This window comes from Trachypithecus francoisi, unplaced genomic scaffold, assembly GCF_009764315.1.
Source record: "Trachypithecus francoisi isolate TF-2019V2 unplaced genomic scaffold, Tfra_2.0 Lachesis_group4, whole genome shotgun sequence".
Taxonomy (NCBI): domain Eukaryota; kingdom Metazoa; phylum Chordata; class Mammalia; order Primates; family Cercopithecidae; genus Trachypithecus; species Trachypithecus francoisi.
The window spans coordinates 99,024,887-99,037,097 of record NW_022681469.1 but is presented as its reverse complement, the minus strand read 5'-3'; the positions used below and the strand labels follow the sequence as shown (position 1 = coordinate 99,037,097).

At 44.5% G+C, this 12,211-nt stretch overlaps 2 protein-coding genes across 3 annotated transcripts in view; both read left to right on the top strand.

Annotated features, from left to right (window-relative positions):
• HOXA3 (homeobox A3) overlaps positions 1 to 12,211 on the top strand; it is a 46,317-nt gene that overhangs the window by 14,283 nt on the left and 19,823 nt on the right. The window lies entirely within an intron of this gene.
• Positions 7,446 to 9,748, top strand: HOXA4 (homeobox A4). Its single transcript, XM_033194240.1, has 2 exons — positions 7,446 to 8,148; positions 8,695 to 9,748. The coding sequence occupies exons 1-2, from the start codon at positions 7,533 to 7,535 to the stop codon at positions 9,039 to 9,041; spliced, it is 963 nt and encodes a 320-aa protein (XP_033050131.1). The 5' UTR covers positions 7,446 to 7,532; the 3' UTR covers positions 9,042 to 9,748.

The window sequence follows — 12,211 nt, the reverse complement described above, 5'->3', positions numbered from 1 at the left end:
ACCCTCCCACAAGTGTTACTTCTCATGAATAGTGGCAAGGTGAAGAATCCTGAAGTAATTGTATGTAACCTATTAAAGTAAACATTGGTACTTCAGCATTCAAGAAGATGTGTCCACATCTTAGTGGGAACAAGGATATAAACTCTACATGGGTATGGGTTCTCTTTTATAATGTTATGTGTCTGTGAGAATACTGGATTCCTTGTTTTGCTGCTCTGAATTGTGGGCTCCTTATTGAAAATATTGGGTTAGGGTTCCATTTTAGTTACTCATTTGGTGATCTTGCTTGAGTGATTTCTTGGTGATTGAAATTAGAAAAAAAAAAAGTGACAGGGATTCTGCCAGTTTAGTTTGAGTAACTTACACAGAAAATATCCACACTACTTCATGGCCATATTCCACCTTGGGGTGTGGGAATGAGCAGAAAGCCTGTTGAAGTCATATCCAGCACCACAGAACATAGAGAATCTTTCCAAGGAATGAGAAAAATTATAGGCTGTAAATATTGTCAGCTTGCTTATTTCTCTGTTTTAATCTTCACAAAACTTAAGTAGAATTTAAGAGAGCAGGCAAACCCACACGGCCACATGGAATTAAATGACTTTAAAAATACATCATGCAGTCAGACCTATGTGTTATTGGAGGATTTCTTTTTCTTTCTTCCTACTTTCATAGAAAGCATAATAAAGAGGATGGCTGGTTTTCTGCTCATTCTGTAGATAAGTTATTTCTTTTGTGGATTCTTTTGGGTTGTTCTTGCAGAGGAACTTTCTAAGAAAAAATATGTCTGTCACTGAGGGCTTTATGAAGACATCCAGCTTCAGCCGGTGGCAGAAGTGCGTGTCTGTGCTCCTCCTCAGCGGCAATGTGCGGGGGCTCGTTTGTTCCCACAAGCTGAAGAGACAATATTTCTGAACTATAAATACAACAGGAAGCTTCTGGTCACACTTGCTTAGGGGTTTGTTAGGGTTTCCATGGTCTAATTTCACAACATTATGCCAAGATTCCTTTTCTCCTGCTCTTTCCCCTGCTTCATTGTTGGCGGCTCTGGGAGAGCAAGACAGAATTTCCTACCAAAAACAGAGTCCTGTTCATTTGCTGAGATTCTGAGAGTACTATATTGAAATAATTAGTGAGTGGAAAGCAAATCACATCTTAAAAGATGGGCAATTAAGGAGGAAAACAATCTTTTTAGCTTAAAAGATGCCCTTCTCAGCCTCTCCCCTGACTTGGCTGGGGGTCTGTCCATGGCTTGCCCACCATGGAGACTGCAGAGCATTGTGGGCTCCATTCCTTTGGTTTCTAAGGAGGAATTTCCTTCTAGTCAATGGCAAAACTATAAACGGGGCTCCCAGGCAGGGCTGAGGGGGTCAGCCTAAGCTCCCACCCACATAGGGGAGGGGATCCACAGCCCCAGCCTTTCTAAGCCCCAGAACTTGAAGGTCTGCCCAGGTTTGTTTTGTTTGGTGTTGTTCACAATAAATTTGTTCTTCTCCCACCAGATCCCCTCCCACAAGCCAGTCTTTTCAATAATAATATTTGTTATGAAGGTTATTAGATAATTATTGCGATTTTGTGAAGCAGCCCTTGCTGGAGGTGAAGTCTGTCATCGCCTAACAAATGACGCCCGCGCAGTTCACTGCCGGGTTAAGTAAATGCAGAGAAGATAAATCTGCACACCCTAGGAATCGCCAGCAGAGCACGCTTTAGTACAAGTTCACAGTCAACTCACCCGCCTGGGCCAGCTCTCCCAACAATTAGAGCTGCGTCTTTAGTTTTAAATAAAGGGAAAAAGTGTCTCCACCTCCCATTGCTTGTTTTCCCCCATCTTCTCTTTTCTTTCACTTTTTACAAGGTTCTCCCATTCTGCTCCAAATTTTCCTCGTAAAATAGAATCACGAGTGATTTCAAGTTAATCTAGTACCTAGGTGCTGACAAAGGGGTCGTAGGCTGATTTAACAAAAAGTCCAGTCACAAACACACAAAAATATCCATTTCACCCTCCACATATGGCAGTGGCAGAAGCAGGGTGTCCTGAGATGCTAGGGGGGCCCCTTCCCCCTGAAAGAAGAGGCTCAGCTTTGTGTATCTTTGTGGTTAGTGCGTTACAACTGCAGGTCAAAAAGTTGAGGGTCAAAAGTTTACATTGTGCAGTGCTCTTAGTCATCTGCCCAGACAGAGTTTGATGTCAATGTTAGAGCTGTGATCTTGACTATCAGCACAAAAGATAAAATGGCTCGGAGTGACGCGTGTATCACAGTATGGACTCCAGGTGAACCCTAGTGGTTGAATGACCTCAATTACGGAGGAAAGGATAGAAAATTCCTCTTTTCAAGAGTAATACATGCTGTATTTCATCTTGAATTATCTCTCCTGTTCTGAGGGAATAGCAGCAGGTAAATAGGCATAGATTACTGAAACACCAACACCTTAGGTGTTGGAGAACCAGGAGTCTGTGGGTTTGTCACAAAATAAAAATGCTAAAAACTCATCTGTGGAGCTTTAAAAACTAATGTCGCAAGTTTCCAATATTTCATTATGCCTTCAAAGGCAACAGAATGGTGCAGGAAACCTCCTTTATTTGAAAAGAGGGATTTTGATTGGCCAGTTTTTTGCTTTTTAGTACATATGATGACCCCTAAAGTGTGTAAGAACAAATGCAAACACAGGCACTTCTTGCAAAATGTAATCTTTGCAGTTTTCAAACATAGAATATGCTTTTTGTGAAACTACAGTCCGCTGAATGCAAAGCGTTCTGAGATCTGAGAAGGGGAAGGAAGGAAGTGGACACCCTCCTGAAAGACACAGAATTCTCCCTTCACCCCTTCCACCAGCACTACCAGTGACAAAATGCTTATTGGTGCCATGAAAATGTTCCTGTTTGGAAATTTTTGTTATGTTTATTATTAAACCACAATTGAATGTAAGAGAAGTACTATAAGCTATAAGTGAATAACTAGACTGTAGGGAATGCAGAAAGGTGAAATCCACAAATACCAGGCCACTGTGTAAGACAACCAGGACAGAATAGAATATTTTCTATTCTTCAGAATGTACTTTTTAATAATACACGTGAAATTGAAGAAAAAGTCAAGGAGAAGAGAAAGCAACCTAAGGAGAAGGGTAGGAGAGCAGAAAAGAAAGAGAATAGTGTATTAAGGAAGCCTACTGGAACCATGCTTCATGTGTGAGTTGCAACTGAAGAACTAAACAATATTTTATTTTTCATGCATCTAGAATGGCTTTAAGTGTTGGTGCTATAAGAATCTATTTTCCAGAGGACATATTTCTCTTTTCGATGAATTGACCTTCAAGGGATCAGTATAGGAAAACAGAGAAGAGAAAGGTGAAATATTTTCCCTAGGTTTTTCTTTTTTAACTTTGGAGATAATTCAACTACTCAGAATGTAGACTCTTGCAGGAATGTTTAAGATCATCCCAATATGTTTTGGTTGATTGGATTTAACAGTGCCAGGTATGTTCAGTTTTAAAATAAATATTTACCAAACACTGCCTTCATGGAAGTAATCAGGGTGCTTCTGTGCAACGTGTAAAGTTTTCACTCTGGCCAAGAGCTTGAAGCCAAATGGGGGTTTGCCAGATGAAACAGAAGAAAGGAAACAACTGTGGTGATTGCTGTTGCAGCAGTGAACATTTCACCACATTTGGGCTAGTGAAATGAAGAAAACTGAAACCCCTCGATGAGTCAACAAGACAATTATGTGTCTCTTTGGGAAAAAACTTTTTATTGTGTTTTTTGTTAAAAACATGTGACACACCTTAGAAACACGTCAACTTCAAAAACCATAGATATCTCTTAGTTAGTCTTCAAAGTAAAAGAAAAGGGTACTAGCAGAAGTTATTGCTTTTAGAGTGCTTGCTTCTTTATTTGGAGGAATTTGAACCTCAGGCCTCTCAAACAATCCAAGTTAAAATTCATGTGTAATCCCAATATGAATATCAGTCCTCATCCCTGGGTTGTGTGCATTATTTTAAACTACTACAAGAAAATTACCCTCAAACTATTAATTGGTCAAATGGCTGGTAAAGTGTTGTTCCTCTCAAATCTTGTGTCTAGTGTAGGTGTGGGGGGGAAGCCTTCAAATGCCACCATCAGGCGTTTTGAAATTCTGCCACTCCACTGTTCAGCTCCAGAAACACGCATCAGATAGAGAACAGTCTGGGGGACTCTCGCTCTAAAGAACAAAGGACAAATACAGTCAATACATTCCATAACATTTACATTTCCTTTGGCTTTTCCCCTTGGTTTTTCCTGAGAAGGAGTGACCTGGGCAAAGCACCCTGCTCGCTAAAAGACACTGTATAGACCTTTTACAAGCGCAAAGTCCAAGGCCGAGGTGAACTTCAGGTCAGTGCGTCTAACAAATATGAAAATGTCGGCTGGTGAAGGGCGCGCCTTGTGATTTAACAAAGACTGTCAATGTGTAAGATTAATAAGAAACAAAATGCACACGGTGTCACTGTTCGGTCACTTTGAAACTTGGGACAGGATTGCATTCAAGAGGGAAGGCTGTTACAAATATATTCAAAATGATTCAAATCAGATTCAAACCAAGCTGCAAAACGTTGCCTCCCTCTCACCCTCCCGCTCCCTCCAACTCCCTTCACTCTTCTCCATCTGGGATTCGAGGACATGACGAAAAGTTATGTCACCTAATGGGATTTTAAGAAAGGTTTTGTTGGGAATATGTTACCCCTGCACGTGGAAATGAGCAAATGTGCTCACCAGTTTCCTGAGGAAAGGATAACGCTTCCACCCCGCTTGGGACTGGAGCCAGTTGGTGTGCGAGGATTTGCATGCTCCCTCTCTGCTACATTTCAGGGCATCCCATCTTTTCTCAGGCGAGATGCTGCTGGTAAACTTCAGTTTGTTTATTAATTGAGTTAGTTTCTTCCTGGCTTTACTTTGGTGTCTTGGATATTGTGTAAAAGCAAGAGGTATTTTAAAAAATGTTTTTCAAAAGATTATTTGATTCAATGGAATGATGCTACGGTTTGCAAAGGGAGATTGAGGAAGGTTCAGAAAAGGTACTGAGATTGTTTATTACAGCCATAAATCTTGCAGTAAAATGTCAAAATGTCGGTGTGTGAGATAACACTTGGTGGTCCTGGCTCCGTTTGTGTTTATGATACGAACCACAAAGACAAGTTACAGGCCTTGAGGGATTCTGTGTAAGGCCATCTTCCTAAAGTAATAGAACCACACAAAACACAGGCACAGCTAACTCGTTTGGGTTAACCGTATACAAAACAGTGCTTATGTCTCATTAATACTTAAAAATAGAAACTTGGTACAAGGTTCTGAGGCTAAACAACAGAATTTTGTGTTTTAGTGTCTGTAAATATTAAACAGATATGGTTAAGACGCTGGTACTCAAGGTTGATGAAATGAGGAGGGAAGATTTCCTTGTCATGCTTTTTGTCCCCCTGAAACTTATAGGGTTCAGATTTGTAATACATATAACTATATATTATCTATATTACATTGTATACAACCTATGTGTATATTATTTTTTCTTGCTAGGGAGAGATATTGGTTCAGGTAGATGTATCACAGGCTGAATTTTTCCTCCAGTCTAGAGAGGATGGCTAAAGATTACACTCAGTGTTGATTTCTGTCTGTGGCTCAGATTTCATTAAAAACAAATTTTCAGGATGCCTCATGTGAATGGACAGCACTCTTCACACACACATACACCTAATATGGAAAATCTCTTTGTACCACTTCAGGGTGATTCCAGTTAGAAAGCTAATATGATCCCCCTTTTAACCTCTTTTCCTAAATTAGTTTAAAGATTAGTCCCATATAATAGGCTTTATGTGGCTAAGCATTAAATGACTATCCATCAAATGGATATATTCCAGTATTTAGTAACTCCTATGAGTAACCAATATGAATGAAGATAGAATTGACATTCCTTTTGAAGTGTCTCCAGGCTTAGGAAATAATTTTCCTTGTCTGCGTTCCAGACTCAGTTGTGAGAAGGCTGTTTATACTGCTCTTTGAAAAATCAACTAAGGTGCACCAGCTGAAAAATCCTTGTTTTTGCATGCCAATATGAAAATATTTTTAGAATGGTGACTATGCTAGTTTGCACTGCTTTAATCTAGGCTGAAAAATAGAGGATCTAGATATGTCTCTTACTCAGAAAAGAAAGGGAGAAAGTACACAGTACAAATAAGGCATAAGTGTTTACTTCAAAGATCAACATTAGGTGGAATAAGTAATTTATTTGTTAATAATGGCGTTATTAGTGTACCCATCAAATTTCAATTACCAAATGGCAGGCAACAGTCTCCTCTCCCTCCTTTCCGGAGCTTCTGATATCGTTAATACGCTAATTTTCAGCAATTAAGAAATTATAGACTGTCCTGTAAATATAACTCTAGTCTCAGATACTGCCTGAGAAAGCAGGATCTAAAAGAGAAAACACGAAATTCTTAGCTGGAAAAGACCCATCAGCGATCAGACCGGCAAGGCGTTTATTCTACCCTTAGCTTGCTTTTGTTTGGGGATTGTTCTGAAATAGAAAGTTATTGTTTTCAAAGCTCGGTTCTGTGGAGGTATTGCTTCTATCCATTCCCATCCTTGGGCCACCTTCTCTCTCACAATCGCACCTTGCAATCGCGGGCATATTTAGCTCTCACATCGACAATCCCATCAAATTAGATGCTATTAGGAAGGTTCCAATTTTTCTTAGGAAAAAGCGAAACAGATTGTCTCTGAAAGAAGGAAAAAATGAAAAGCGTCCATCCAGTTATAATGGAATGGCCTCGCTTTACATCCTTGGGTCGATTTCTCTTAGCTGCCCACTCACCCTTTGCAGCTTCTGCCAAGCTTCTCAAAACAAGGGCTCTCAGGCCGACACGCAAGGAGCAGGGTGTGGGGAAGGGGGATCTGAGGTTGGGAGAATGTGTCTGGTGGCCTCTCAGGGGCGTACATAAAAGCCAGGATGCCCCTTGGTCCCAACACCCTTCCTTTCCCCCGTTAGCCTAGAACCCCTGAAGGACGCGAAGCCTGACTGGCTTGCGCCCGAGGTCAGCGCTGAGTCGCGGCTGCCAGACTGCCCGAGGCCTAGGCCAGCAGTAGGGCAAGCAGAGGGCTCCCAAGAGGACCTACAGCCTGACAGGGCCCGAATTCCCAGGGGGAACCAAAGTTGGGGGGCTGAGGTCCAAAGCTCCTGCTCCCTCCCCCAGCCCAGGGACAGGACAGCAGCATCCATCACGCACCCGCGCGTTTCCTGATCCGGGTCCGCGCGCGCGGTGCGCCCATTGGTGGGGGCGCTGCACGTGGGGCACGGGGCGGGGCGCGCGCTGGGCTGGGGAGGAGCGGCTCGAACTTTGGTGGCGGCGTCTGCGGGAGGGGGAAGGGTGGGCACTTGACAGCGGGGGGAGGGGAAGGGCGCAGAGGAAAGGGGGATGGGAAGCGAGGCAGGAGGGGGAGGGGCCTCGGCGAGCCCAGAAAAAACGACAACGCGAGAAAAATTAGTATTTTTGCACTTCACAAATTAATGACCATGAGCTCGTTTTTGATAAACTCCAACTACATCGAGCCCAAGTTCCCTCCCTTCGAGGAGTACGCGCAGCACAGCGGCCCGGGCGGCGAAGACGGCGGCCCGGGCGGGGGCCCCGGCTACCAGCAGCCCCCGGCGCCCCCGACCCAGCACCTGCCGCCGCAGCAGCCCCAGCTCCCTCACGCGGGCGGCGGCCGAGAGCCCCCTGCCTCCTACTACGCGCCGCGGACCGCCCGCGAGCCCGCCTACCCTGCCGCCGCGCTGTACCCCGCGCACGGGGCCGCGGACACTGCCTACCCCTATGGCTACCGCGGCGGCGCCAGCCCCGGGCGGCCACCCCAGCCCGAGCAGCCCCCGGCGCACGCCAAGGGCCCAGCGCACGGCCTGCATGCGAGCCACGTCCTGCAGCCCCAGCCGCCTCCGCCCTTGCAGCCTCGCGCGGTGCCCCCAGCGGCCCCGCGGCGCTGCGAGGCGGCCCCCGCCACCCCAGGCGTCCCGGCAGGGGGCAGCGCCCCCGCGTGCCCGCTGCTCTTGGCCGACAAGAGCCCGCTGGGCCTGAAGGGCAAGGAGCCCGTGGTGTACCCCTGGATGAAGAAGATCCATGTCAGCGCCGGTACGTGGCGCCGCTGGGGAGGCGCGGGAGGTGGGCCGGGGCTGGACCTGGGTTCGAGGGTCGGGGTCAGGAGGGAGAAGCTCAGGGGAAGGGGGCCTCGGGAGGGGAGTCCCCATCTGGCCCGGGCTGCGGTGAGATGTGGGTATGTGTGCGCCAGCCAGCCGCCTGATCCCAACGTGAGAACCCTTTTGTACCCAGGGTCCCTTTATCAGGAGATTTACGAGACGCCAAGCTGTTAGGGCAGTAATTATAGCCCCCATAAATTTAATTGCCCTGGCAGAGGCTTCAGGCCATGTGTCTTTGAAGCTTTTCTTCAGCCCCAATGCCCAGCACCATTCTTTATGGCTCTCGGGTGTTTCCCGTTGTCAATAGCCTGTGAAACATTTTCTTTGCGGTTTTATGTATCTTGCGTGAACTTGGTGTCAGGTTATTATATAATGATGATGTCCAATTGCTCTTCCCCACCCCACCTTCTCTCTCCTCCTCCTTTCTCTCTCTTCCGCTCCCTCCTCCTTGGCCTTCTCTTTCGGGGTTCTGGGTTTTCAGTCAACCCCAGTTATAACGGAGGGGAGCCTAAGCGCTCTCGAACCGCCTACACCCGGCAGCAGGTTTTGGAGCTGGAGAAGGAGTTCCACTTCAATCGCTACCTGACCCGGCGGCGCCGCATCGAGATCGCCCACACGCTCTGCTTGTCCGAGCGCCAGGTCAAGATCTGGTTTCAGAACCGGAGGATGAAGTGGAAGAAAGACCACAAACTGCCCAACACCAAGATGCGATCCTCCAATTCGGCCTCGGCCTCTGCCGGCCCACCAGGGAAAGCACAAACTGAGAGCCTGCACCTCCATCCCCACCCCCACCCGAGCACCTCCACACCGGTTCCCTCCTCCATATAATCTTCTAGAGACCTTGACCAGTTTCTATCCCTTACTTGCTTTTCTCTTCTCTTCTCCTGCTCCTTTCCTCATCCACCCCTCCCCACCCGGACCATAATAGACACCAAAACAAACCCAAATTGGTGAAAAGGATAACCAAAAAGAAGACATTATCCGGGTAAGAGTGTGTGCTGGTTGCCACCCAAGAGAGGACAGTTGTCCCGGATGCTGGTTGGTGGAACAACCTGCTGGCCTGAAACAAGGCTGCCAGGTGTGGATACCTGAGAAGGACTACTTGGTATCAAATACTTTTGAGATGGCTACAGTCAGCTAGCTGGACAGCCCATGCTGACTGGGGACGTATACTTGCATCTTTGTTGAAAGCAGAAGAAAAGAGACTCTTTCCCCACCTTCCTTACCTCCTCCTCCCCCATTAAGGCAGCTCATCCAAGCTTGTATTGAACTGAATAAAAGAGTAGACACTGTGGACCTCACAAGATTATTTAATTCTTAAGATGTGTAGACCTTGATGGTAGGTGTGACATGTTAGTTTTCCTTACTTGCATTTATTTAAGATACTGTCACAGAGATACTGTTGTCCCCTTCTGGGACACAGTCTTTGGGGAGAGGGGAGTGCATTTAGACTTATGTGGAACTGTACAAATTGTGATGTGGCTATATAGAAAGCCATGTGCTAAGAATAAACTCCATTTAAAAAACATTAAAAATCTAAGATTCATGTGTTTTCTAAGCTTTTCATTAAGAAAACAAAAGTCCTCTGGATTGAGATACTTGACCTTTCATGTAAAAACCTTGTAGATAGCTTGAGCTGTATTCACTTGGATTCTGACAGCTCACATAATTTGTGTGTGAGAGTGTGTGTATGTATGCTCAACTTGAGCTGAACTCTTGTCAAGCTTGGCCTACTGTGGAAAAGTTCCAAAGATCAGGAAGGCTCTTGAGCTCTGAGAGGGCTCCTCTTCTTCCCAAACTTGGCCAGTCTTTCAGGCTTCAAGTCTCTGTAAGGCATAGAAACGTGTCCTTCCCTGCAATGAAAGTTGAAACCATGCAGTGCTGTGGGCCCAGGAGTTTCTGCAGTTGTTCTACACACTGAACTCTGAGCACACTTGGAAAGAAGTGGTCTCTTTGGTATTTATTGCACCTTCACACTTAATCTGCCTGTTTCCCTGGAGATAAAAAATAGTTCGTGCAAAGGGTTGAGATTACTTTTTGTTTCTTGGCTGTTCTTAAGGTCCTCTTCACTAACTACAGACTAGGAATTTTTGTTTGTTTGCTTGGTTGTTTCTCTTTTTTGAAGAAGGAGCTTTCAAATAAACTGAAATTTACAAGGACACTCTCCAAAGTTTCTCCTGAGGAAAGAAAAAGCATAATATACCCCCAAAGTTACCCCATGCAAAGTAGACCTGGGAGAGTTTACTGCTGGAAAATAGCCAAACTCTGAATTAGGGTCACTTTCCTCAAATGCTTTGTGATTTTTCTGCTCGATTCCAGAGATCTAGATCCAAAAGGCTGAAAATCAAAACCCACTTCTCAATCTCTATAGCCCTAGTATTTGTTTATTGATTTAGATTTGGTGCTTACTGCAGGGAGTCCCCTACAATAAGACAGCAAAAACCAGTGCTCACTAGCCCCAGAATATTAGAACTGTCACCTGGCCTTGAAAAAGTGCAGCTTTTAGGTTATGTAATTTTAGCATAGATGGGAGTAGGTGCTCACCTGCCTCTGCAACATCAGAGAATTTTTAAACACATTTTTTTTTCATTAGTGGCAAAACCCTTTAGCCACTGTCAGAGCTGTTACCCCTTTCACCCCTGCTGCCCTGTGTGTGATACAAACAAGGGTGATCAGTTTTATACCCACAAATCAGATTTGAGAGGGAAGTGATAGATACCAGTCTCTGAGGAGCCAAGAAAATTCAGGAGCAAACAAATACACACTTACCTCCCCAAATCAGGAGAAACCTGGCATAAAGTGCATTTTATAAGGTGTGAACGGGTGCCAGGAATTTCTGGAGGCAATGCAACTGCTGCTGAAACTTATTAACCCTCCCCCTACTACACACACTTGTAAAACAAAATTAAATCACGCTGAAAATAGCAATTTTCCTAGGAATCATTAATCACCTCAAACAATAAATACTTCTTTGTAATTCAACAGCAATTCTGAAAGGCATTCTCTGGGAAAAGTCTGTGGAAGAGAGAGGGATCTTCTTGCAAATAATGTGGTCTCAGGCAAGGACACAGCATCTTGGCTGTCTGCTAAAAAAAAAAAAAAAAATGCCTAGACTCTCAGTGGAAATTGAGTGTCAAGCTGCAAAATCTCAAATGGCAGACTATCATCATTTAAGGTAAATTCTTATATTTCTCCTTTGTGGGAAAATAGGGGTATGGGAACATTCATTAGCTTCATGCTAGAGGCAGTTGTATGAGGATGAAGGGGGTGACTTTTTTTCACTTGCACTTATAAGTCTATCCAGAAAGGGAAGATAGAGGATTGAGATCATTTTTTCTGATATTACAGGACGAGGTGGCTTTTTTGTCCCAACTGTATTGATTATTAAGGTATTGGTGAGTTTTACAAAACCAAGATTATAGAAAATGATCCAAATGATTGTCATTTCTTTAGTGTTGTTTTGCCTGCTTCAAATTGTCCTTTAAGGGAGCTTGTTATAAGAGATTGGAAAATCCTACTTTGTGCTTCAAAATCATGCATTGTCTGCCCTTTGCTGGGGCAACCTTAAGAGTTCACTGAGAGGACAAATTTTCTATCTCATTAATTGTTTTTTGTTTTGTTTTGTTTTCTTTTCTTTTTTAAGCAAACCCTACTGGCCCCTCAAACCCTTGACCTTTAAAGACAGTATTTTGTGTAAGCTCTATAATTTTACCAAAATAAGCCTTACACATGCTCTCCTCTCTTTCTCCCTCCCTCCAATACACACTCATCTGCTTTAGTCACAGAGCCAAGTTGGGCATGACTCTGGAGATAAAAGTTTTGTCAACATCTGAAATCAACCCAAATCGGATAGGAGACACTTTAATAGTCACAGTTTGAATTAAGTACTTAACACTCTCCCCCTTGAAGAAAAATGGCACTTTGCAGGCTTCCTTCCCTAGTTTTGCTGAAATCTACGATATACCCGGTGTTTTATTACAGCAGGAATTCAACTGTGA

Excerpts from the sequence above, each read along its gene's own strand:
- HOXA4 (XM_033194240.1), top strand. The coding sequence starts at position 7,533 with ATGACCATGAGCTCGTTTTTGATAAACTCCAACTACATCGAGCCCAAG. Across the intron at positions 8,149-8,694 it reads GAAGATCCATGTCAGCGCCG|TCAACCCCAGTTATAACGGA; the intron begins GTACGTGGCGCC and ends CTGGGTTTTCAG.